This window comes from Anopheles aquasalis, chromosome 3 (assembly GCF_943734665.1).
Source record: "Anopheles aquasalis chromosome 3, idAnoAquaMG_Q_19, whole genome shotgun sequence".
Taxonomy (NCBI): Eukaryota; Metazoa; Arthropoda; class Insecta; order Diptera; family Culicidae; genus Anopheles; species Anopheles aquasalis.
In genome coordinates, this window is record NC_064878.1 from 17,371,596 (window position 1) to 17,396,695 (window position 25,100).

Genomic DNA, 25,100 nt, shown 5'->3' on the forward strand with positions numbered 1-25,100 from the left:
TTTCACGAATCACAGAAGCTCACCAAAAGAATGTCGCCGTCGCAATGTCACACTGGAGCAGCAACACTGCAATCAAACTTTCGATCATCATTTGCGCCAATTGCTGCCTATTGATGCCGATGATGATACTGCAGCAGCTCCACGGACACTTCCACAGTCTGCCACTGGTCTGGCAATCAATGTCCAAAAATATATTTATTTCTGCAACCGAGTGGTATGCCAGACAGTGGCAAGAATGTGCTCGTAAAGTGATAACTATAAAGACCAATTCGGCTAGTAAAGATTGTGGAAAAATATGGCAATCATATGATCGTGTGTGAACGATTTGAATGAACCGTTGGTCGCTAAAACCAATATCGATGTCGAGATAAAATCGTAAGGCGGCCTCGACGTTCTCTGTTTGCTGCCATCTTCAATTGTTAATTGCTAATCGTTTACCTGGCACACAATGACAGGGAAGAAATGTTTGCAGACGAGCACGATGCCGACCACGAGGAGTGTCACCTCTCAACCACCGATTAGTTGTTGTGTTGATGTTACTACTACAACAGGTCACGTCACGCCAAACGTACACACTCGCCGCCTCCGGGGGTTGGTCAGCCCATTTAGGAGTCTTCCATTACGCAATTGACCGACAGACCTAGCACTGCGACACGTCTAGACCTTACCTCGAAAGAGGTAGGAGAGGGCTTAACCGAAGAGAGTATTTCTGGTTTTTCTAGTTTCACGTTTTCCATCTTTATTTTCCCAACAGCTGCAGCATCATATTGATAGTATGTTTTGTTTGTTGGCGACCACAACAACTAGCTATCGAGAGAGGGCACCACGACGCGTAGGATACACACTCCCGTGGCCACCAAGTATGGTCGGGAAGCATCGGATAAAACGTAAACACACGCAGGGGCCGGCCAGGCCGAGAATGGGCAACCTTCGGCACAAAATGGGTCACACTCTCGTCGTCTCGCGCCAAGCACAAACCTCCATTTGCCGCGTGTTCCGCGTGAAGTTTGCAGGCTCCCCAGCCGAGCCCAGTTCGCCCAGAGGGACGAACTCCGTTAGCCGCGTGTATCGTCTGGGGTCTCTAATGGGTAAAGAGCCCTGTTTTGCACACCAGCAACACCACCACCAGTGGAACAGGTTATCATACTGTCCTCTCTGGCTTTGTTTATTGCTTCTCCGGTTCTTCATGTGCGCCTTCTCGTGGCTACGAATGAGAAAAAACATCCACATTGCGTGTTCGGTTGGTATCTCGAGCAGCAGCAGCAGCGGCAGCAGCAGAACCGGATACACGGCGAGATGGAGTGCCGGTAAAACAGGATGGATGTGATGGTTGCGATCAGCATATGTGCTGCCAAGTGCAGGGAACCTGCTTGTTGCCTTCCTAAAACGAGACATGCTATTAACACGTAACAGTGTGACGAGAGCTTTCATGAAGAGAGTATGACTTTACAAGATTCTACGAAAGTTTATTGGAAATTTCCTAAAAAGGCCCATGTTCCTTTGCTAAATCAATAAACCCAGCCTGCTCCTCTTTGGCAGCAAACAACAAGTATTAACCTAGCGTCAACGAAGCCAACCTTTCTCCATATTTGCATCAAAGTGTGCAATGTCGCGCTGGATATCTAGGAGAGCGCCGATGACGTCTAACTGTTACCATAGCACCCCCCATGCGAATGCATGCAATAGAAAGTGGTCCACAAGCAGCCCGATGGTTGCATAACGAGCAATAGAGGAGCAGTGGCGGAGTAGTGCAAAAGCCGGAATCGGAACGGCAACGGCAAGGAAAGGCCGGTGCGGTCACCGTCCGTGCGTGGCAATCGTCGTGGTGTCGCGAATGCCTCGCGAAAGCCTTGCGCTGCAACACAAAGAAGCCGAGCCGAGAAGTGTGCCAGCAGTGCAGCAGCTCACGTGGATCGACGGTAATCGATCCAACGGTACATGTCGTGTGCCCGCGTTGTTGGTAGAACAACGAAGAGAAGACCCAATCCCCCAATGCTGTGCCAACCAGCACACGAAGGCAAAGCAAGCATACGTGTGTTAAAGGGTGCGGGCCGTGGAGAGCGGCGTGAGACATAGGAATTGACCTTCCAGCTTTCTTCCCACTCGGATGGGATAGAAGGAAAATCAATATCGGCCTCGGCCCCCCCCCCACACACAATATGGAGAGAGCAATAATCATTTTAGCTAACAAAAGCCTTGAAATACAATAATTTAAATAAATTGTCCTTTTTCCGCGGACGATACTCTCGGTTGCTCCGATTCCGATTCCCATCGGACCGACGCGGGATGGCGAACTCGGGACTGAGATTGTTTATTTTCACAGCCAGCGGCTGCTGCAAGGGCAGCAGATGGTTGGTTGCTAGGGGCTCCCCAGCAGGCATGTATAATCATAAACTTCCCGTTTGCACTTGGACCAGTTCCAGAGTGTGTGGTCTCCTTCCTGCAATACGCGGTGCGGTGCGGTGCGTGGTGGTGGTGGTCCGCGTTCCGGATTCGGACGATTTGTTTTTCTATCATCATCAGCAGCAGCAGCAGCAGCAGCACACGGATGGCAATAAAGTTGGCCTGTGAAGGTCCTCGAACCAACCACTCCGTCTCGAAAGGACTGGCTCTACTGTGCAATAAAAGCGACACCGACATAATGTTTAATTTAATAACATCGAAGCAGTCGAACGGAAGGAGAAACACCGCCGCCCGCGATGGGCAAATTCTTTCCATTTATTCGATCGGACCTGGACCCAGGCCTCGGTCTCTGCTGGAATGTTGATTTTGGGCCGCCTTCAGGCAGAAATCATTGTAAAGGCGGGTCGGTCGCTCGCGTAAACAGCAATGGCGTTCGCGGTGCGTTCGTAGTAAAACGTTACTGGCCGTGGTGCGAGCCGAGTACTCACCAGTCGTCATCATCGTCGATAAAACCGTAAAATACCGTTTCATAAATTGTACTACCATCCGTCGTCGTGGACGAAGTTCTTCATCGTCCGCGATCACTCGCCACGGTGTGTCCTCGATCGATCGTGACAACGCGACGCAAAGTGGACGAGTTTTATGGTGGCGACTAGCACTCGCCTTCTTCTACAGCTTACACGAGGAAGCAGCGCCACACTGGGCGGGGGGGAGGTTTGTTGGAGAACCATTTGCAAGACGTGCATGGCGGCGCACAAACATTATCAACGACGGAGGGGAACCGGAACCGGGGCGTAATTATAGCGAAACTTTTTAAAACTTTAGCCAGCTCCAGCTGCTCGGTCCAGGCACCCGTCCGTAAGAATACAAAGTGTAAAGACGGACGCCGGCTGTCGTCGGGATCGTTAAACGCGCACGGGGAAAGTCCCACCGGAAACGCGTGAAGGTCAAAGCGAGAACCGGGAACGTGTTCAACAATCGGCGCCTTGGCGCGGGGTGTATAAATTGAAAAGGCATCTTCAAAACGACAATGTTCGGGTGGTTTAGAATGGATGGATTAAAAAGGTAAAACCAGTAAGTGAGTAAATGGCCGCCAGTGAGTAGGCACAGGCAGTGTGATGAATCGGTTGTAAGATGGGAGTGTAAAGGCTTCTTGTGTTTCTTGTGTCACTTTGACAATTGTCGTTAAATAAGATTATCCGCTGTTTGGTTTGTGAATTAATTCGATCGATTATACTACTTATCTACCCAATGCTGGCCAACGAATAACAAAGGAACAATATGTATGTATTAAATAAATAACAAAGGAACAATATGTAATTGTTCCATTAGTATTCAGGAAGCGTAATGTTTGGTGCATTCTACGGATACGATAATGTTCTCCTTCAACATTTATCAAAAGTTTTGTTTTACAGATTTTGCTCCATTTCATTAGTGTGCAGCATGTTGTAAAAAAGGACAAGCTATTCTTGATAACATTTTTTAATCTCAATTTTCCGATAGCATATTCACGAGATAACGAAAAGAATCTTCAGGTTTCTAGAGCAACTTCTTCAGATTCCTTCTTCCGATCCATCGACTTAGCATCCTCAGTAACGATAAAATGCTTTAAGGTTTCTGGAATAAAGGTTCTTTCGATTCTTGCAATCGACACCTGATATACTGTAATACTGTAAACTCTACGTTACTCATCGTTTCGGTTGTTCAGGTAGTTTTTGGTCTTTCATTACGCCTTAAAGATCAAAATGTTGCTTTTACTGGCTTTTAAACGCATGTTAGTATCAACGAAATGATGAGACATTAAGCAAATATTGTCCTGTAATATAAAACCAAACGAATTAATTCCCAAACCAAGTATAAAAAATGTAAGATGCGTAAGAAAAGTTGAAAAAGTTACCAATGAACATCTCATCTAACTATCGTAACAATAAAAAGCAAAACCAACCGCCCGAAAACGGGCTGCTACACCAACTAGCGGCCAGCTTCTTGGCCAGCCAAGGCCAATTCTGTCTTAAAGATCAACGCTCCAAAGTGCACTGCGTGTCAAATTACTGGCCACCCACCTGCACGCACTGCAGGAAGAGCAATGCACGTGCACGAACTTATTTGCATAAAGCAGTTGTATGGGTGTGTCCCCTCCTCCCCTTGGGCAGCAGTGGGTTCCTCCTACTTTAAAAAAAAGATACGAGATAGGAAGACGACACACGGATGGTAAAGCACGCTGGAGGAGAAGGAGGAGGAGGAGGAGGAGGAGGAGGAGGAGGAGGAGAAGGAATACGGGTCACGCCAACCCAGCGCACCGCACCGTACATGGTGCCGTACCGTTGTTTCCAGTAATTATAGCGCTCCAGGCCATAATGTGCATAATATTAAACATTGAACGAAAAGGATAAAACTGAAACTGCAACGGATGCGCCCAACCCGCATGATCATCTGTGGATTCCGTTGTGGACCAGTTGGCACGACGGATGGCGGAAGCGTAGCTGCTGGTGGTGGTTCCAGCACACCATTATCACCAGGCCTCAACCAGCTCGTTCCACAACCTCTCTGTCACATAACGGGTGGTCGGGTCGCGTTGTTGGCCAGTGCCAGTCCCAAAGGGATTGAAAACTTGTTTGCGCAGCCGGTGGAAAAGTAGGTGAAAATGCCTCCCCCTCGGCGCACTGTTGGTGAAGAGGAAAACTTTGCTCAACGCTCAGTGTGGTAATCAATCATTTTACACTTCCAGCGTGTGCGTTCCCCTCATTGCTTTCCTCTCTCTCTCGCGGTCGCTCTGTACGTCGAATTTAATTTAAAAGAAAAATATTTAAAATATAATAATTACTCTCACAACCAGCTGCCAAGGTTGGTGCTAAAGAGAGCCGTTCATGACACATCGTTCCTCGGCATCGACGAAGGGCAACAGACGAGGCCTCCTGGTGCTGCTGCTGCTGCTGTTGCTATTTTCCTGCCGATGAGCGCAGTTTTCTATGTAAACACGATGTGCCCTTCGGAAGCCAGCCACACAGCGCGAGTGAGTGCTTTGATGAATATTCATCGAGCGTTCTTCAACCCGACAATACCGGTCTCGTTACCGGGGTTACAACAAGTGCTTGCTGCTTGCGCGCCCCAAAGGGAGCGAGAGAAGTTCAAGAGGAGCAGAGCAACAGCGCTGCGATGATGATGATGATGATGCGACAGAAGAGCGAACAGGGCAGAGCAGAGCAGAGTGGAATCTTCTGGATGCATTATGAGTTCGCGGACGCTCCTGCAGCACCCCTGCTGCCCTGCCCTGCCCTGCCCTGGCCAGTGCATCCATCTTCGTCAGCATATTTTTACACAAATAAGCCCCAGTAGAAGTCGAGCTTTTAATTCTCTCTCTCTCGGGGCAGAATGGGGGAGTCTGGTGCTTCTTTGGTCGTGGTCGTGGGATGAAATGGTGGAATGATTTCTATACCGTGAGGTCTCTGCACCGATCGATTGATCGACCTAAGCTCCCAGAGGCGCACATACACTCGTGCTGTGGCGAAAAATTCATTAAAATCCATCGGTATCGTGCAAACCAAATTTCCATAAGCTTCATTTTCATTTCGTTCTCGTTTGACGTGCGACCGGTGACCTCGATATGGGAGTGCTCGAGCGGCCTGCGAATCGGTGGGTAATGCATTATTAATACCCCGTGAGTCGTCGTCGTCGTCGTCGTCGTCACCGTGATCGTTGTTGGCGAGCAGCTTTAAGTGACATGCAAAATACCGATATCTTTCGGGGGGGTGAGGAACGCAAAGAATTGCTTCACCGTGTGAGGTGTTTATGGAAAATGAAACACCTTCACGTTCGGCACCATTTGGCAAATTGTCACACCGCCGGTCCCAACCATATCACTTACAGCGCACGCCGCGGAATCAAATGGGGATCAGTTGCGTGTGTCGGCCGGGGGGGGGGGGGGGGGGGGGGGGGGCCATCATTGTTGTGCCCGTCCGCCAGCCAGCCAGTGTATCGTGGGGCTAATGGTTTTCTTGATTTTCTGCGTTGCGTCCCGCGTTGCTTCTTCCGGTCTCCATTTCGCGCCCCTTTTAGCTCAGTTCGTTATCTTTCCGATTCGGCTCCACGCTTCATTGTGAGAGTGGCCCGCCCCCATTGTGCGACCGAGGTTGAAGGTGATGGATCTCGTGTCGCATTATGGGGATCTTTTCAGACGTTTAACGGACCATGGGCCATTCTTTGCGCGTGTGTATGAAGAATGAAGGTGGCCGCTTTCACTTTTTGACACTTTTCTCTGGTCATCAAACACCACCGTCACATGTACCGCCCACAGCATTGTGTCGCTTAATCCCAATTGTTGACCCGACCAACGGCTGCTGCTGCTGCTGCTGCTGCTGCTAATGCTCATAAGTGTCAGGTGCGGCGCTGCCCGGTGAACGGTGGTTGGGGGGAAAATGAAAAGAAAATGATTTCCTTCAACAATGCTGAGAACGAAGTCGAGCGACAACTCTCCGTTGTCGCGTCCTCGCCCAGGTGTTTTGTTGTTCAGCGAGCAAATGGTGACGGTGCGATGAAGATCGACGCGCCAGGAAATCGGAAACGGAAGTCGCACGCCCTCGTAGTAGAACACAAAAGGGGAAAACTGTGCCCCGTTCACACTAATGAACCGAAAAACGAACCGAAAAACAAGGTTTCGCACTCATAGCGGTTCCGGAATGTACACGGTGGGTGCGCGAGGCCAGCTGATGCTGTGGTTGCCGCGTGAGTTTCACTTGGGTTCGGTTCTTTCGAAGGTGGAAGGAAGTCGGTTTACTTTCTACGACTGTAAACCAGTAACAGCGGCATTTTACGCAGTTATGGCATTTGGAATCCCAGCGTACGCTACCGCAACACAATTCACGCTCTCCTCGCTCTGTATGGCTTCCAGTTTCTTATCATAAAGACCAAGACCGGCGTAGCATTTCGTAGTGGAACCACCACTGCAACAAGCGCATCTGCAGTGTGGTGTCGCAGGACATAAAAAAGGATTAACAGCAAACGCGACCAACGGGTTTCGGAGTGGGTTGAAAAAGGGAAGGGGGTTTACAAAACGTTTACTCCAAAAATGTTCCAATATAGACCAGATTTTAACCCACAATTGGAGCGGTCTGAGACCCAAGAAACCTTTTTCAGGGGCACCTTTTTCTTTTTCACAGTTTAAGGTTACAGCTTCATTTCCTGTCCCCACCGTTCTGGCGTGATACGTGAAAGTGAAGTCCTCGGTATAGGAAGCATCGGAAACTTACCTGCAAAATGAAAAAAAAGAGAAAAGAAAGCATAACATTACAAACATGTTTAACAATGATCAACAATGCTATTTTACGACGAACGAAGCAATTAAACCAGGTTAAAAAAAAGTTATAGCCTCTGATTATTTTAATTGTGTTTAATTCGTTAAGAGATTCTATTTAAATTGTTGGAATTTAATCATCACCACCAATCGCAATACCGGTCCGGGTGTGTTCTGTTGTGCGCTTCCTCGTGGGTATCTTTTTGGCGTATTTTTGATATTCATTAACACAATCAGCAAACCACCACAAAGTGGTTCCCTCCCGATCGTAGAAGTACTTTAATGTGGAGAAAGGAAAGGGATGATAAGCGAGTGGGGCCGTGGGGGCTCATCATTAAATTTACAGTTAGAACAGTGTCGTAATGGCGCCAATTAAGAGTGGCGCATTTCTGCCGTACTTGCGCGTTTCGAGAACTGTCCCACTTACTCGCGTGGAAATCCCACCAATGCTGTCGATGATCATGCGAAGCGGAGCAGATCGGTGGGTTGGTTGGGGTACAAAAAAAAAAGGGAAAATCCTTCCATAACGGCGATACGATGGGAGCAGCAAACCGTATCGATGGCGGCTACACAAACGCACACAAGAATTGGCGCATGGTGTCGCGCGCGCTGGCAATAGCACCCTATCTCGCGGCATTATACCACGTATCGAGCTTTCTTGTGAGAACTTTATACTGATTGAGTGATGAAACGGTGGTTTTTGCGCTGGGAGTTCAGCGATGCGATCGTTGAAAAGCGATGAAATCATCAAATAATGATCCCAGAGCCACGATCAACTTTTTCTTCTTTTTTTTTAGCTCTCGTCAACCGACTAGACTGTTATGCGCAATCCAAGCCATCCATGCCGCGTCCAACGACGAATGCCGAATCGAAGCAGCCCTAGCACGAGTTCATAAGATCAGCGCGGCCTACTTCGTCGGCCACTAGGGCATGTTTCATGGGAATCGGAAAAACGAAACCCCTCCTGGTCTGGTGGTGAACGATGTGACATTAACTCAAGATGAAAGACACGCGAGACACGATGGTCACGATGATCCTCTCAAATAGCCCACTGCGACTCACCAGCGAACGACAGAAGAGAGCAGCTTCAAGAGAGAAAGAGAAAAGGGGATCATAGTGACGCGAATGTCGACTGGTTTTCCCTCCAAGTTGCATCACATTTATTGTTATTTCAACGGAACGGACAAAACCTTCTACTCAGCTGCTTACGCTTCGTAAGAACTTGAGGCAATGCCGGTGTCAACTTCCATTCTGACACTCGGCGGGCGTGCCTTTGAATCGGTATAGGTGTTACTGGAGCGCTTCAATTGGGAAACCACCATCATCTAGGTCGCAACGCAGCATGCTACTGCATTCTGCTCACAATGTTTTGCCACGGCGCATCCAACGGCACCCAAATAGCACAAAATATAGGTAAGCTGGGGGTCTAAAATACGACCCTCGGATGCTTGAGGCACTGGGGGGCCACACAGCGATCGCTTGTGCGCTTGTGATACACGCATGTTTCCGCAGCAGGTGACGACTCCAGTTTCTTTTCTTCGCTTCGCACCGAATGGTCGAAAGTCAAACATTAATTTGGGCCACCCCATCGGTACCTTTTTGCACGCTTTTCACTTTTTCTATGCTACCGGTGTTGTGGTTGTTTTTTTTTTCTTTCCTGACGGATATTTTTGTACACTTTCGACACATCAACGAACGGCAAATTGAAAAATGCTGGCCGCTACTTCACCGGATTCGTTGGAGCGTTTAGCGTCAAAGAAGCGCGTGGTAAAAGTGGCATTTTGTGGCTGCTGAACTTTTAACCTCTTTTTTTTTTTTGGTAGAGGTTGCAATGGGACGTGGGTATCCTTATGTGGCGCACGAAGCAGCACTCCTGCTGCGTCGTGTCAAGCGGGAGATGAATCATCATTTTGAAGTGGCGCGTTGAGAGCGAAGGGCGATAATGATCCTGATCTGTTGCGTTGCTGCGGAGGGATGTGGTTAGAAAGTGAAATCCGGCATCCGGCAAAAAAAATTGTTTGAGAGAGCCGCTCCATTCGCATCCGTGACGCACAGAGACTCGGATTTGGATATAAAAACCGGACAAAAAGAATTTAATGCGAAACAAAGAGAGTACAACATTACGCGCAATACACAAAGCAGTAGTTCGGAGCTCGGCGTTTATCATACAACCGACGATCGTGGGAACAGAAGAGGCCGAGAGCACAAGAGCAATGGCGACTGGAATACCGTTATCATGCGGTGAATCATTTGCCAGCTAGCTGCAGGAGTCTGTAACAGTGTGAAGTCCCTTAATCTATATACAGTGACATTCTGGGATACGTTCTCGCAGAACCAGAACACTTTATAGTTGCACGTGGCTAGACCGCGCGTTGTGTCGAAGCGAAACAAACTGATAAGTATTCCACAGCACATTCCCTTTGTGGCGCTGACTGTTCCTTTGCCAGATTGTTTGCAGCTGGAGAAATCCCGAGAGTCACGCTAGTGGCCGCCTGTAGTTGGCGACTTCGAAAGCACCGCCATTTCGTTGTACAGTCGCGATTTGCCTAAAAACTTTCAATTTTCGAAACACCTCGTTTCCAATCAATCGCGATCTCGCACCCGTGATCGACAAACAATTTGCTTACGAATTAGGCAATGGGCCAGGGTGTTTTTTTTACACCCCACGCCCTCTTTAATATGGTTTTAATTTTTGGCGGTGCGTTCCAGTTCTTTCCAGTCCACGTCTGGCGACCAGACAAATCAATCATCTTGACACATCACGGCTTGGTCGAATAGTGAAAAGAAAAGACACCAAAAACGACCGGAATGAGACCAGAAGGAGCAGGTGCAAATGATTTTAAATCGTTTCGTCACCCTCGGTAGACGCAGAGACACCACCATATCGAGAGAGAGAGTAATAATCGATTAGTTTCAATCGAAAGCGTGATATTTTGCGCCATGCCGGGGCACTAGACATGGCGCCATGTTTAGGCACAGTCTCTCGAAGTAGGCTTGCTGCTGCTTGTGGAGAGGATGAGGTTTTCGTGGGTTAGCGGAACATGTTTTACGAGCAGATTAACAACCATCGAACAACTTTTCCAAAACCGACCAGTGGCTAGTGGAAACACAGGCGAGTCGGGGACGATGACAATATAAAGGGGGGATACACAAAACCTATCATCGCCACGACCGAACGCGCGAGTGTGCGTGTCGTGGTACGAAGAGTAGGTCAGCAGCCTCAGCGACTGGGGTAAGACGAGTAGCGGTGATTGCAACATCATATCATCGGCGAGAGCGCGCCGTTTCCGAAAAGGGGTGACATCGGAGTCATAGGCGACAGTCATCAACCGCACCCCACTCTACTTGCCTCTCAACTGCGTCCCCAACTTCTCTTCTCCTTCCTCACACATCAGCTGTTGAAACCTGGGCCATACTTAATTGAAGCTTTGAGCTGGTAAACTCAGGTCAGCTGTCAGCCAAACACGCACACATCGAGAGGTTAGTGTCAACCGAATCCGAATCTCCCCCGTGTCGCCAAAGCAACCGAAAGCAGCTAGTAACAGCAGTAGCAGCGGCGCTACCAACCAGTTTCACGATGATGAACTATAGCGAACCGGTTAGATGAGCGAACAGGTGAGCATCACACTTGACTGTACGGCGGAAAGTAGACACATGCAGTAGTAAAAATGATCGAATATAAAGCTCTTTTCGAAGCGGTTGTAGAATGTGGTTTATCCGCTAAAAACAAAAATGCGAAAAATTGCAATAAGCAACTGTTATTTCAGCACTGGCAGAGGCGTGTAAATGTAACATAAGCAGGCAGATTATATATTACAACTTTTAATGCAAAATTTAAACGGTTTTAGTAACCAAAGATGTTGCAATACTATGTAGAATACAGGACAGGGCAGTAAAGGAGTGAAGGATACCACAGTGTGCGCCATCAGGATGTATCCTATTGTAAAGTTGAATAACTCTGTCATTTTTCAGCCGATTTTGAAAATTAAGCCAGTTTTATTTAGGTTATTCTATGCCATTTATTTTGCCATACTCAAAATATGCTATCGATCAAATGACCGCCTTCATTCGACATACAAAAAAGAGACTCTTTTTCGGGCATTTTACATTGCTTTGCCAACATTTAGGGAGTTATTTTAGCAATTTCAGCTCCAATATTTGCTTTAAGTTGTTTCATAGTCTTCGGTTTGTTGGCATAAACCTTATTTTTCAAATAGAACCACACAAAAAAAAACCAACGCCGTTTCCTCGGATTCCTCGCTTTCAAAATTCAATAAATGATTGAAGGGGTACTGTCCTTCAAGCCCTATACTAAGCTAAATACTCTTCTCTATATCTATTAGCAGGTTTCTGTTGCTTTTCCAGAATGGGAGATTGTTCGATATCGTAATAAGGACAAGGCTATACACCGCATACCTGGAGCGAAAATAGATTTAATTAACAAATTCGAACACATTGTATGTCATGCTGGGATTGGTTCCGGCTCTGCCTCCGGCTCCGGCTCCGGTTGGATGTCACATTATATCTCCCCGCAATGAACCAAGCGCAACAACGGTGTTCCGTTTTCCTCACACCTGATGGATTGATAATTGCCGGACGGCTTAATACTGAGTGTGTTTCAGGGTCACACGACCTGGGAGGCCCGGTGTCCCGTGTCTTGCATACTCCTCCTTCACCCCCGTTTGAGGCCTTCTGTGTACGCAAACGACGGTGACACTCGCCGACGACGACGACACAATATCGTGGGTGTCTCCCTCCCTTCCCTCGATCGGCGGTTCACTCGATCATCCGATCATCAGGTGGGAGTCGATGTTGGTGCAATCTAATGGTTGAATCTATCTGTTATCCCCGAAGCAGCACGAGGTTACGCGCGGTACCCACGCATATGAGATGGTGGTCGCTGGCGCTGGACAAGAAATATGCGGTTCCGGACCTTGTGTGCACCTTGGTTGCCTTGAGGACCGTTCGGTGCTGTGATAGGACACACTCTAATGCCAATTTATGGCGACGAAGATTTTCATCTCCATGTCTCCGTCTCCAGTCTGTTCGTTCCGTTCCAGTCGATTGTTGGGTACAAATGATGTTCTTAAATTAATTTTCAGCAATACAGTGAACAATCAAAACGACTTGAAAGCTCAATTTTATGCTTTGCTGCCATGCCAAGCGGTGCCACCAGTGCCCTCGGAACAACAATGTCGGATGGAAGGGAATAACCCATAGGGGTGGCCACCCATGTACGATACCGCCGTACCGTTCCCGAGGTTCGTGAGGCGTGAAGAGACACGCGCACGGCTCGCACTGTTCCTGCTGGTTGAGGCTAGAGGCTAGAGCATGTTCGCGTGATGCATGCCACCACCGAACCAACCAACCATCCAGCAGAACGTGTATGTCTCGCTCACCAATTCCATTCCATTCCCGGACCTGGAGAAGGGTGTCTATGCCGCATATACTAAAGGCGTACAGATGGATGGATGGATGGATGGTGGTTTCCGCTTGCATTCACTTGACATTTAAATGTGAGTGGCACGGAACGGCGCATCGACGACCATTGCTCATTGTTTTCGCTGGCAAATACTAGCAGGCTGGTGGTGCTGCTGCACGGGATGGTGCGAATTCAGTTGTAACTGATTACGGGGCAGAACCTTCACAGGCCTGCTGTGGTTTGCGGTATGCGGTACGGTAATCAATTACGGGGTGCCCCGGGATTGATTATTGGACTGTTGTGGAAGCAGATATGCAGCATTCATCAAGAACACTGATAACAAACAGGTACAGCGAAATTTCGGTACATTCTTTTCTATGAATGGAATTTGTTTGTTCAAACATTGCATATGGTTTTATGGTTAATTCATCGCGGTGCAAAACCATATTCATATTGCTATTCGCAAATTGATTTGTTAGCCAAATTATTGATCTACACAAAAATAATGAACAGTTTCCACGGATCCACGGATGAAATTGTAGATTATATAGGAATGTAGGTGCTATTGAATCGCTTATTAAGCCTTAATTGAGTTGTTTGATGCTAGCTGTTAGACGGAATTCTACATTTATTTGGGCAGACATATGAAGTTATCAGAAGTCATTTGTTTTATGCCTAAAATGAAACAAGACTAATCTGAATCATTAATTCGTGCATCTTTGCAGCATTCTCAAAACAGAACTTCTACCAGCATCTACCAATGCCAGCGTTTCATCCCGTCACCAAAATGTTAAAAAACCGGCTTGTCATCCGTTTCGCGCCCTTCGAGAGGTAAATATTTGAAGGATGTTCACCTTCCACCGCGACATCCGACTTCCGAGAAGATACGTTGCGCTTCCCTGAACGATCCCTGAAATCCTCAAATCCAGCGCAGAAGGAGTGTGGGAAACCCATCCCATGATTGCGTCTCGCCTCCAGCTCCAAAGAATGCACTTTACTTGTCCGCTGTTTCTGCTTCTCACACCTTCAAGATTGTGTATAAAACGTGGTTCTGCGTTCAAAATCCCCTGAGAAAGGAAGGTATTTACATTTTGTTCCTTTTTAACATTTTCTCTCTTTTGGATTTTTAGGCTCCTCAAAGTCCTTTAACAGCAAACAAAAAAACAGGAGAAAAAAACATCAGCCGGATACCAACGGATATTGACACACCAAACATCGTGAGCTGCCGGTTGTCGGTGACCCGCTAGAAGGCACCATTACATCATCCGATTGCTTTCCTGTTCCGTGGTTGTTTGCTCTCTCGAATCCATTTTCCATTTGCACGTGTTTTTTGGCGGACGCGATCGTCGATCGACGGACGATCAGGAAGTGATCAAGTTACAATGGCGCACAACGGGCCGCGTCTCGATTTTGAGTTGGCACACTAAATGGCGCGATGGCGGACGAAATTGCGCTCGGTCAATTATTCATCCAACCAACATCGGAGACCACCTTCGGAACGATTTTAACCGTTAACAGTATGTGTGTCTGGGGCCGTTCGTGGCATCATTTTACTGTTATAAAGACCCGCAGTTCCGGTTGCCCTGGGTTAGTTGTTGTTGTTGGTTTCGGTTTCGAGAGAAGAAGGGCCCTCCCTTGATCTTCCAATTCGGAAAGCGATCACTTCCTCCAGTGCACCTGTAGGGTGAAGAGGGAAGGTGGTGAGGGAGGCAGAGAAATAAAAGACACATTAAATGCCACAAGGCAAACGGGAGATAGAACCCGAAACCCGGTCCGGCCAGGGCGTTGCCGGTCACCGAAATGTCACGAAACTCAATCCCAATCCGGACGGACACGGTACGGTGCGCGGCGTAGCCCCACCGTCGACAACGACGCTCTCCGGACAATAGAAGAGTGCTCCAGCGACGAGTGCCGGAATTCGGAACCGAAATCAACGAACAACGAAAAAAAATAACAAGAAAAAGGGGACGGAAACCTTTAAAATTCTTTCCGCGAACTGCGCGCCGTGGCAATCGGGTTGATTCCTGCGCTGCTGCTGCTGCTGCCGCTCCTCTTCGGTTTCGAGATTCCACCAGTTTGGTTTACATTTCACTCACCGGACCCGGGACCGGGGCCCTTTTTGTTCTGGCCGCCGCCCCAACCAACCCGCGAGAAAAAGGTTGATCTTCAAATTACAAAAAAAAAGTGAACCGAAGACCGGTGCCCCATCATCCGCACGAGCCTCCACGCTCGCCCATCGAAGAGCGTCCGTTTCGTTTCAATTAGGTTTAATGAACTCGCGCGTTTTGCCGGTTCGTGCACCATTAGCGGGCCGGCGTCGTGCCGTCCCGTTTGAAGGTAAGTAGTACTTGAGTGGATGAAGACAGACATTGCGCGTCGGTGTCGTCCACGTCCAGGATCGTCCACGCGTTTACAAAATGTGTCCCCTGGGGAACACAATGGAAACAATTGTTGTGCAGACCCTCAGCCACCACGAGAAGACCGCGGGATGTGGTTTCGTTGATACAAAAACCAGAAAGCAACAAACCAACACAAATACGGCTGCTTCCGCTCTTTCCCAAACAGCGAGACGGGGCGGACGGAAGAGCATATTTATTTATGAAAACGGATGCAAACGAATGTGACGGGAATGGCCGCCACCCGGGCAGAGAGAGAGAGAGAGAGACAGTATCTGTAGCATCAGGGGAAGGAAGTCGAGAAAGCTGAATTTGTTTCTTGTACATCCAAGTTAGCGTTCCCTGGGAAGAGCCACAATCGTGACGCTGTCAGAGTGAGGTGCAAAACCGGGGGATAGATTCTTAATTCCATTAACTACAGCACAGGTAGCATCATCTCGGACAGGAACTGCATCCTGGAGTAAGCAAGGCGGCGCATGGCACGCAATAAGAATTTCCTTTGATAGAGTTTGGCCATGACATTGTGTTATCTAAAAAGGGCCCCAAGAAGCTTCTTACTAGCGAGTACGCTGCAACGGAAGCGCGTGTTGCAACGTTGCGACGAGATGCAATGCCAAAAGGAAAACCACTGCCGGGGTCCCCGGAGAGACCAGGAAATGGTCTGTGGCTCGCACGCAGGCACGATTCTCGCAACCCGTGCACCGTCGCTTATTGCGGTTTTAGGCAATTTGAACGAAATGCGTGCTTGCAACCGCACACGGTGCAGCACACGGTGGTGTCACGTAACTCAAAGCGGTGGCCGACACCTTTCCTGCGCCGGGGGCCGAGAAGAGAAGAGAAATGGCCGCGCGCGTGCAGTGGAACCATAACAGAGGGGCCCTTTTTACGTGGAGAGTCACGTCGCTGCTGCGCTTGCAAGTGCAGCAACCGTAAAGGCAGCGCGTTATAAACTCGCGATCAAGGTAGGCGTGCATAGGAGGGACTGCAATCCATAGAGGCACTCTGGGCGCATGAACCACTTTCGGTCAAAAGACTGTCAACAGTAAGGCGCCCGTGTGCACAGTATTCTCACGTAACCAACTTTCAAACAATGGACCTTCGACCGGTCGCTTACTCTGTGTAGCAGGCGGATGAAAAATGCAATTTGGCCAGGAAGTCGCGTCGTCGTCGTCGTCGTCGTCGTCGTCGTCGTCGTCGTCGTCGTCGTCGTCGTCGTCGCCGTCGCCGTCGGTGGACAAATTGTTGTCTGGTTTTTATCACTTTGGAGCGCTCATGACTATGAATGAGGCTCACCTCACCAACCATTCTGGCTCTGCGGTCAGTTTCTCATTTCTGCACGAATGTCAGACACGTATTAACACCACTCGTACCGCTAAGAAACCGCCGTTGTATTGGCCACTCTCTGTTGTCTATGCGTGCGGAGACAAAAGAAAGCAGTAAGATGGACGGAAGTCCATCAAATCTGCAAATTCTTCGCGTGACAGACGATCCACGTCGGCGGAAGCGACGCGAATACAATTTACGCACGCGGAGCGGTCCACCGATTGTCTCGAGTTGTCTTTTCTCTGTAGTAAACAAAACAATTAACCTTAAACCGTTTGCTTTTCTCAGCCATGGGCTTTCCACACGGCTAATGCCGCGTGCTAATGCTCGTTGTTTAGCACCCTTTGCCCCCTCCGTCGCAAGTTGGCCTTGGCTGTGTGATCCCAGCGGTATTGTCTGTGGCAGGTCCGTACTTGAGACACCTTGTGCACTGTGGTGCACAGTGACAATCTTAGCACCCTTAGAGGGTGATCTTATTTGCTAACAAAGAACAAACAAGTTATCGTTCACCGTGCGGACACAGTTGGAGGTTGATACCGCTCTCCACCCAGTACAGTATCGTATCGACGAAGTAACAGAACACCTTGGACTCAATTCCAGATATGTTCTGAAGTTCTCTGCCTGTTCTGGAAAACTACTGCCGCCGCCACCAACAACACAGGGCGGTTCCGGTTTTCCTGTTTGTTTTTTATGCTTTGTGGTGAAGGTTCTGGACCGTGGCCAACGCGTTGAGTTGGTTTCATTTCGCTCCGTCCACAACGTGTGACCAGTTGGAGGAACATGTGACACTCGCTGGTGGCTGGAGGTCAGCCAGGTAACACGTTTTCGAGAATGATACCGAAGGGCGTGCCGGTTAGCAAATGGAAGGTGGTCTTGTACTAGAGAATGCGTGTAGACTGCAGCGACATGTGCTTGGGGACCACTACCTCACCTTACGAACTATCTATTCAGCGTCAACTGAACGGTAATTAGTCGCAATCGTATCCCAGAAGTACTTAGCATTTACAAGTAGCCGAGAGTGTAGCCGTTGGGCGTGTCGGACGAGAAGAACGCCGCGGATTTCTCCATTTAGTCCAGCAAAAGACACTTACCTGGAAAGATAAGAAAAAAAAAAATGACAAAACATTAGAGAAAGGTAGTTGTTTTCCATACACCCAGACATGAGTCAAGATTACATTTAATGTGTTCTAATTCCACGACGATTAACCTTTCCGTTTTACTCGGAAATGATATCAGATGATTTAGAAATCAAACTACTTTCCATCTTACACAATGACAATCGATATCGTAATCACTAGTCCCTAATGCGTATATCCCATTGATTTCTCATAGACACAGAATGGCACGTGGGCGCATTAAGTATTTGACTGTCCTTTTCCTAGTAACTGAATAATTAACCATCCTTGCTGGGACCAATGGCTGTGACACAGCTGCTAAAACCACTTTCTACATGCCTCTTAAAAGGTGCATAGCCCTGATCCGAATTCGGGGAATCACAGTGATAGCTTACATCGCCACTCAGCAAGTAGTGATGGCTCCGGACATTCCCATAACCCGTCTAATGCTGGCTGCGGCTTCGTTCTCGTGCTACTACCTTTGGTCAACCATCGGTGCGCTGGAACACGACGGTCCCTGCTACTGTGCCTCCGTGCTCTCACGGGAACAGATCGATGCGATGTCAGATATCTGCGCTGGAGTCGACCGGAACAGTGCGCAAAGGTGGCCCTTCGTACCGGTAGCTTTCGAACCTTCCCAAGTGAAGTATTTGTCGCACCACAACATCTTCCGAACCGCAGGACTACCCTACGAGTGTTTTCGTTTGAGTGCAGTTTGCGGAATGGAGGGAACGAACGCTACCCTGGAGCTGACAATGCACTGCCGCAATGAGTCCGATGCCAAATACCAAATGAAACAGTGTGACGCAGCGTTAGTGCAGAACTTCGAACGCTGCCTCACATTTAAAGGGACAATATCCAATCCGGTACAGAACTTGTGTTTTAACCAATTCGATGTCTCCAACATGATCGTGGGACACGTTAGTCGCTACCTCTACATCGAATACTGTATCTCGAGCGTTCATGCTTCGAAGCATTGGCTTGGATTTTGGTTGTTTGTGGCGACGGATCTGCTGGCAAATGCTACCACCCGCCAGCAGATCGAAGCTAGCCTTGTGAAGGACATGGCACGCATAAGCCCGATAGCATCGCGACAACTAGTGCGCCCGCTGCGGGTACCGGGGATCGATGGCGATCGAATGGATCAGTGCAACTGCACCGCGTTTGACAAGTACATTCAGCAGGCTGCGCGTTGTAAAGCTCCGGTGGATTTTGAGAATACGTCAAACCGTCAAATGCAGAAAATGGTAAAAACCGACATAGCGATGGAAAAAATGACTGGGCAGGTCTGGTGGTGGTTGGAGGGCTTACCACCTTACAGTGTCCATTGCATAGCGATGGCGATCGGAGTGCTCTTCACTTATCTGTTGGTATACGTGTTCAGAGTCTGTGCCGTTGCTGAACCGTCGAACAATCAGTATCCTAGCGAATAGATGTGGAAGGATCCGCGTGTTCAAAGCATCTCAGTGTACTGCCTTAAAGACAGACCAATTGTTTAATTGTGGCAGTTCTTGAGCATTCTTGAGCGTGTATTACATTCTTCTAGTAAAGTATTGGCTATAAATTGATTGTATTCATAGTATCTTGGTACATCTAACAAACAGATGGCTACTCCATTGCTATCGACTTACTGTTAATTCTCTGACCATGTAATAGTTGCTTATATAGAGCTGAGAAATAAAGTTCTCCAACATAGAATCGTGTTCGTTTCATTACCGGGGCCCTGTGTGGCTCATCAAAATGCCCCAGTTACCCATCGTACAACCCCTCAATCTTGGCTAATTCTGTCCGTGGGAACGTCCGTCCCTTGACTGTGGAGCATCATAATGTTCCCCCCGCCCCCCCATATCTTCCTCTACCACATTCCGAAACAACCGACTGGTGGGCGATTGGCAACGAATTGATTAGGCAAGCAAAACATCGATGAACTCTACTTCCCAGCCCTCGCAAAGCATCTTGTGTCGATCGATTGAACGATTCCCACCGGAACTTAAGTCAATCCGAAGAGTGCTCCAGAGAATGTAATTATGATCGCGTTGTGCCCTGTATTTGAAGAGAAGTCGCTACTAGCTAGTCTCTTCAGGGTGGAATTAGCAATTAGTCAGCAAAATGGTACTGGCTGCTGCTTCCCTATAGCCCACCGGTGGCGATCGTTCACCCAGTTCCGGTTTTTACCCGAGAACGACGGTTTTTGTCAGCGCTCTTCAAGCTTTACCATCGGATACAGATGCGGTTGTTGCGTTGTTGCGAAACACTTTGCTACAGAGTGGTTAATGCTTTTGTGGAAAGTAGTATGTCTCGGAAATCGCTCTATACAGACGGTATAACCGGCAGCGGATGGTTTTCCGTAGCGACACGACACGGGGTAACGTTCCGGAACGCAAGTTCCCGGCCGGCCAGCCGGCCGCCCGTCCGCCCAGCAGCTGTTGTGTTATGGTGGAAGCTTACGGCGTAAGTTATGGTTCATCTATATGTAAGCCTAGGAGAGGAGCGATTGTGCGAGCATCCACACTACCCAGCGCCATTTGGAACGTCTTCCGTTCGTCACGCGCGAGGTAAGCCAAGGTCCTCACCCTCTCCCCGTCTGGTTTGGTGTGTCCGTGGACCGCACCGAAAAGCACGAAAGCGAACGATGGAAAATGGGAACGTGAAATGGTGTGCCTCGCGCCAAATGACACTCTTCTCCGTGCCCCTGGTGAGGGGGATGAAATCTGGGTTGGAAGACACTCGTTGTTGTTGTTTTTTTTTGTGTTGAGGAGGGGCCAACCGAATCAAAAAGTTGAAGAAAATCGAGAAATGCCCTCCCGGCGTGGTGGTTAAGCATTGAAAATGGAGCGATTGTCGTGGAAACTATTAAAACAGATTATTGGGTCATGGAGCTTGTGCTCCAGGGAGTTTCATCAGTCACGAGTCGCGGCAGTCGCCGATTGCTGAGATCAGTAATTGCTGCACTGGATACTTACGCTACGAGTCCGCCAAGAAAGGCGACAGGACCGCCACCGATGAGCCGGATCTTTCGGTGACAGGAATCGAAGAGGGATGGTCGGGCGTGCGGGGGCGACGAGGCGTGACTGTGCAAACCCATGACTCCCCCACCGCCCGGACCCGGTCCGTGACCGATCAGGTGTGCCGGTGAGCGAAGCATCGCCTTCAAACGTTCGCGCAACTTGCTCAACCGGTAGAGCGTATCCTCCAGGATCGTGTCGTCCTGTTCCAGGACGACGACGACGATGATAAACGATCACTCCTTTCTATGACTCCTTGGACACAGACACACGATGGAATTTCCAAACAAAACACTCACAACAGACACGTGGCGAATCTTCGTGCAGATACACTTTTTCGCACTGATTGAAGTAGGCTACGGGGGAAAAAAAACCCGGATACGTTTCAGCGGAGATGGCGGCGGCGTACGACGCAGAACGGCAAAACAGTAGGCGGAGAGTAAACAAATTTCCACCTCATTTCACCACCGTACCAGGTACACTCACAGGCACACATACACAAAACACACACTCCTCCTCCGTGTATGTGTGTATGGAAAATTTTTGATTTACTTTCTTTCTCTTCTGCTCGGCACGTCGTGGCGGCTTCTGACAGCACTTTCACCCGGATTTTCGATCGATCCGCTGCGATCACTCACGTTGAACACCAGGCGCTCTAGATGATGGTGATGAGGTGGGAGAGAAATTTTTGATGGAAAAAGGAAAATTTGAAAACTCTACGCTGTACTAAAGGCGATGAAATCGTACTAAAAAAAAAGCAGAGTGACAGTCGATTGCTGTGTTCGCCAGTGTCTGATGATGATGGATCACGATCACGATTCCGTTCGCTTCCCCTTTCTAACGATTGGGGGTGTGTTTTTGTGTTTTTTCACTATATTTTCACAGTTCACGCGTTTGTGTCTGTCACTAACTCGAGATATGTTTACTCCGATTTCTAGTGGCACCGAACAGGGAACAATTTTCCGATTCCGATGAGCCGGAACTACACCGAAAAGCAAGCAAAACAACAACAACAACAACAGTGCAACAGCCACGCCACAGCAGGAAACGATCGATACATGAGAGGCAAAGAAAAGCGATCGACGAATTGAAAGTGGGAAAACAAAAGCCCTTTTCCATTTCATCTACCGGCGATCAGGCGAACCACAGGGTTTCCACCGATCGTACTCGCCGGATCATCCGGAACATGGATCTCCACTTTTCTAGCGCCGATTGCGACGTGAAAACAATAACAACGTGTACTACACACGCCGCCAAGATAACAGAGCACGCGGATTGACTCATGTGATGATTGCGATTGGGATGGTGGTGCCATAAACATTCGTCGTCCACACTAGAGACGTATCACGCCGTTTAAACGGCTCACATTTACATTGAATGAGATGATCGAAGATGTTTCGTGTCTCGTGGCGTGCCCCCGTCTATTGCGCGATCGTACACAATTCACAATGCGTTCGGCCCGTGAGTCATTGTGCGTTTAATGTTATGCACTCCGTAACTGTTTTTTACTCCGTTTGCCTGTTTTCTATTCCTCACACTCGGGATATGTGTGCGGATATTTGACACGATCTAGCGAGGGTGTGAGATGATCGTGCGGCATGCTGCTGCTGCTGCTGCTGCCGGTGATAAGTTTCACTCTCACTTTGCGTGATCTCGAAAGGAGTGAATTGATCGCAGCATCTACACTAACGGTGCCCCCAAACATTGACATTTCACTTTCAGTGCTGGCGGGAAAACCCTCTGGTCACGATGATCGCCGTTCCGTGGACGTAACTGCATCTTGTACGTGAACGGTTCGTCGTGCACGTTTCTCACGAATTAAGATCACGAGAACGTGAATTGGAGGCTTTCGAGACGTCAAACGTAAGGACAAACGAAGAGTAGGCTTTTGGTTTAGATGTTTCATTTTTCAAAACAAAAAAGGGATTACTCTCTGATTCTACCAGAACTGTCCGAGTAACTGGTTGATGGTTGCTCGTTCAGCGCTTTTCGTTCATTCTTTTTTCCCTTTCCCTTTCACCACACACAGATAAGCGCACGATTCCGTTGCATAACAGCCCGCGGCAGACAGAGTGAACCTTGGGACATTTTTAATCTGTTTTCTCGCGTGACTGCCTTGGCGATCTGTCAACGGGAGCTAGCTGTTTGTATCTGAATATTGCAACGAAAGTTTCAGTCTATTTCTTGCAAAAAAACACGTAAAGGCCAAATATTACACCTATACATAATTGTAATGCTATTAAAGTCTAAACAACGGAGACAGAAAAGAGAGAGAGAAACTAAAACGCGTCCTTATCTCTCCAGTGAGATCACGCGTTTTTCGAAAAAACAATCTCAATTGCCACCGAAAGCACCCACCCCCGGGTGAGGCGGGGGGATGTGACCTCGGTGCAACAATGATCGAAAATTAATCTGTCCAGGGGGCTTTTCCTTCGTATGTAATCTTTTAACACGATCTGTCAACACGAGACATGGCGAGTGGAACAGCCAGCAGCAGCAGTTAATCCTCTCGCGATGATGGTTGGCCACCCCCAAACATAAAAAAAAAAAACAATGGGGAACTCTGAGTTGTGTTGAAGGCACGAAACCGGAGATCTGGCCAACGGGGATCATGGCGGCTTGGTGGCGGCCAATAGAGATAGAGTGGCCTTAGAGATCACGTAGAATACTGGCCCAAAACTCACACGCCACTCGGTCGCCGGGCCACTTTTGCGTCACGTTAAGACCGTGGCCCGGCAGTTTATTGTATTGTTATAATCGGGGGGATCGAAATGGTTCCGAAATGAAATATGAGAAATCATGCGACCTGCAGACGACGACCGCGCGATGATGTGTTGTGGTTTATGGGACGAGCCGGTCACTCCTTTTTGTTCGCAGTCGTCGGTCTGCATGAGTGCACACCTGTAGCGACAGTAGAAGCAGAACGGTTCACCAAAACAATGGGAAAAGGAAACAATCGCCGGGCGACACCTCCGCGGACAAGGCTATCGATGTCAGGCCACTTCCACGATCGCGCGACACCGTGGAACGAAGAGTGGAGTGCCGAGAACTTGGAAACGAAATACGAGACAATTGTACGCGGCCAGTACCCCTCCCCGGGGTGTCCCAGGAGGAGGTTGTTTTCCGCGTTTTACGTCACGGCTCACGACGGGGACGCAGACAATCGCCGAGGACTGGTGCCGATGAAGGATTTTATTTGTTTTGCCGTAGCCACTGCGTTAACTGCCTTTACCTTCAGATTATGATCACGGGGGCCTTTTTCGTGGGCTATGAGCAATCTTGCGCAAAGTCCTAGGCCTCCCAAAAAAGAGCCAGCAGATCTCTCACGAACCGATAGTCAAATACGGAGCAGTATCTACCAGAAATCAAACATTACGACACCTCCTCAAATATTGCCTGAATGCGTGAGCTTCCCCTGTTACTGCGATGTTTACTCGTCGCAACATTGAAGTTTGACCGAGGGTGAACTTTACAAATTGATAAAACTATTTTCTCCACATGTTTTGGGCCAGTATTGGTCGCAGTAGCCCACTAGTGAACCCACGGATGCATATCAGTAATGGCGCAGGGAAGAATGACGACATTGCTGGCAAACAGACAGAAGTCTCCCTCGTACAAAGTTACGAGGAGCTGTTCATGAACCAAATACACGCCAAACTGTTTATCGGCGATTGCATGTTTGATCTGGTTTTTGGTGTGGCGCACCAGCGCTAGCTAGGGCAAACATTCGCAACAATGTGTCGACGTGTCACACCACGTCGCCCGATTTTATGCTAAACAACAAGGTCTTGCGCGGTTGGCTAATATTTGGCTGGCTGGTTGGTCACCACAATGCCGTCCGTCTGGTCGTCCTTCCACGCTACTCAAGCCCCAGCTGACATCATCGATGAATATTGCGCGCGCGCGAGCACTCGGAACCGTAAACGATCAGCGCAACGAATTCATCTTACCAAAACGCTCTAAACGTCGTGCAAAGATCTAGTTCAAAGTGGTCCCCACAACAGTTCCCCAGCCCCAGAAAACGGTACTTCTGGTCACGGTTGAGGAAGTCTGCAACAAAATTTGACAATTCGTTTCACGCAAACGCACGTTTTTCCAATAATCCATCCAGCCAGCCAGCCAGTGCGGCAGTGTTCTGGCGATCGA

General features: G+C 48.7%; 1 protein-coding gene across 9 annotated transcripts in view; it reads right to left on the minus strand.

Moving 5' to 3' along the window:
- Nucleotides 1-25,100, minus strand: part of LOC126577968 (MOB kinase activator-like 2) — a 92,203-nt gene that overhangs the window by 31,196 nt on the left and 35,907 nt on the right. Inside the window, exons 2-3 of one of the 9 annotated variants that reach the window (XM_050240064.1) lie at nucleotides 21,593-21,609; nucleotides 20,913-21,310 (exon numbers count right to left, since the gene is read on the minus strand). The exons of 5 other annotated variants lie outside the window; for them this stretch is intronic. In XM_050240064.1, coding sequence (XP_050096021.1) covers nucleotides 20,913-21,094 — 182 coding nt within the window. In that variant the 5' untranslated portion in view covers nucleotides 21,095-21,310; nucleotides 21,593-21,609. Of the gene's footprint in view, nucleotides 1-20,912; nucleotides 21,610-25,100 lie in introns of all 9 variants that reach the window. 3 more of the 9 variants (XM_050240063.1, XM_050240062.1, XM_050240066.1) reach the window with 3 other exon arrangements.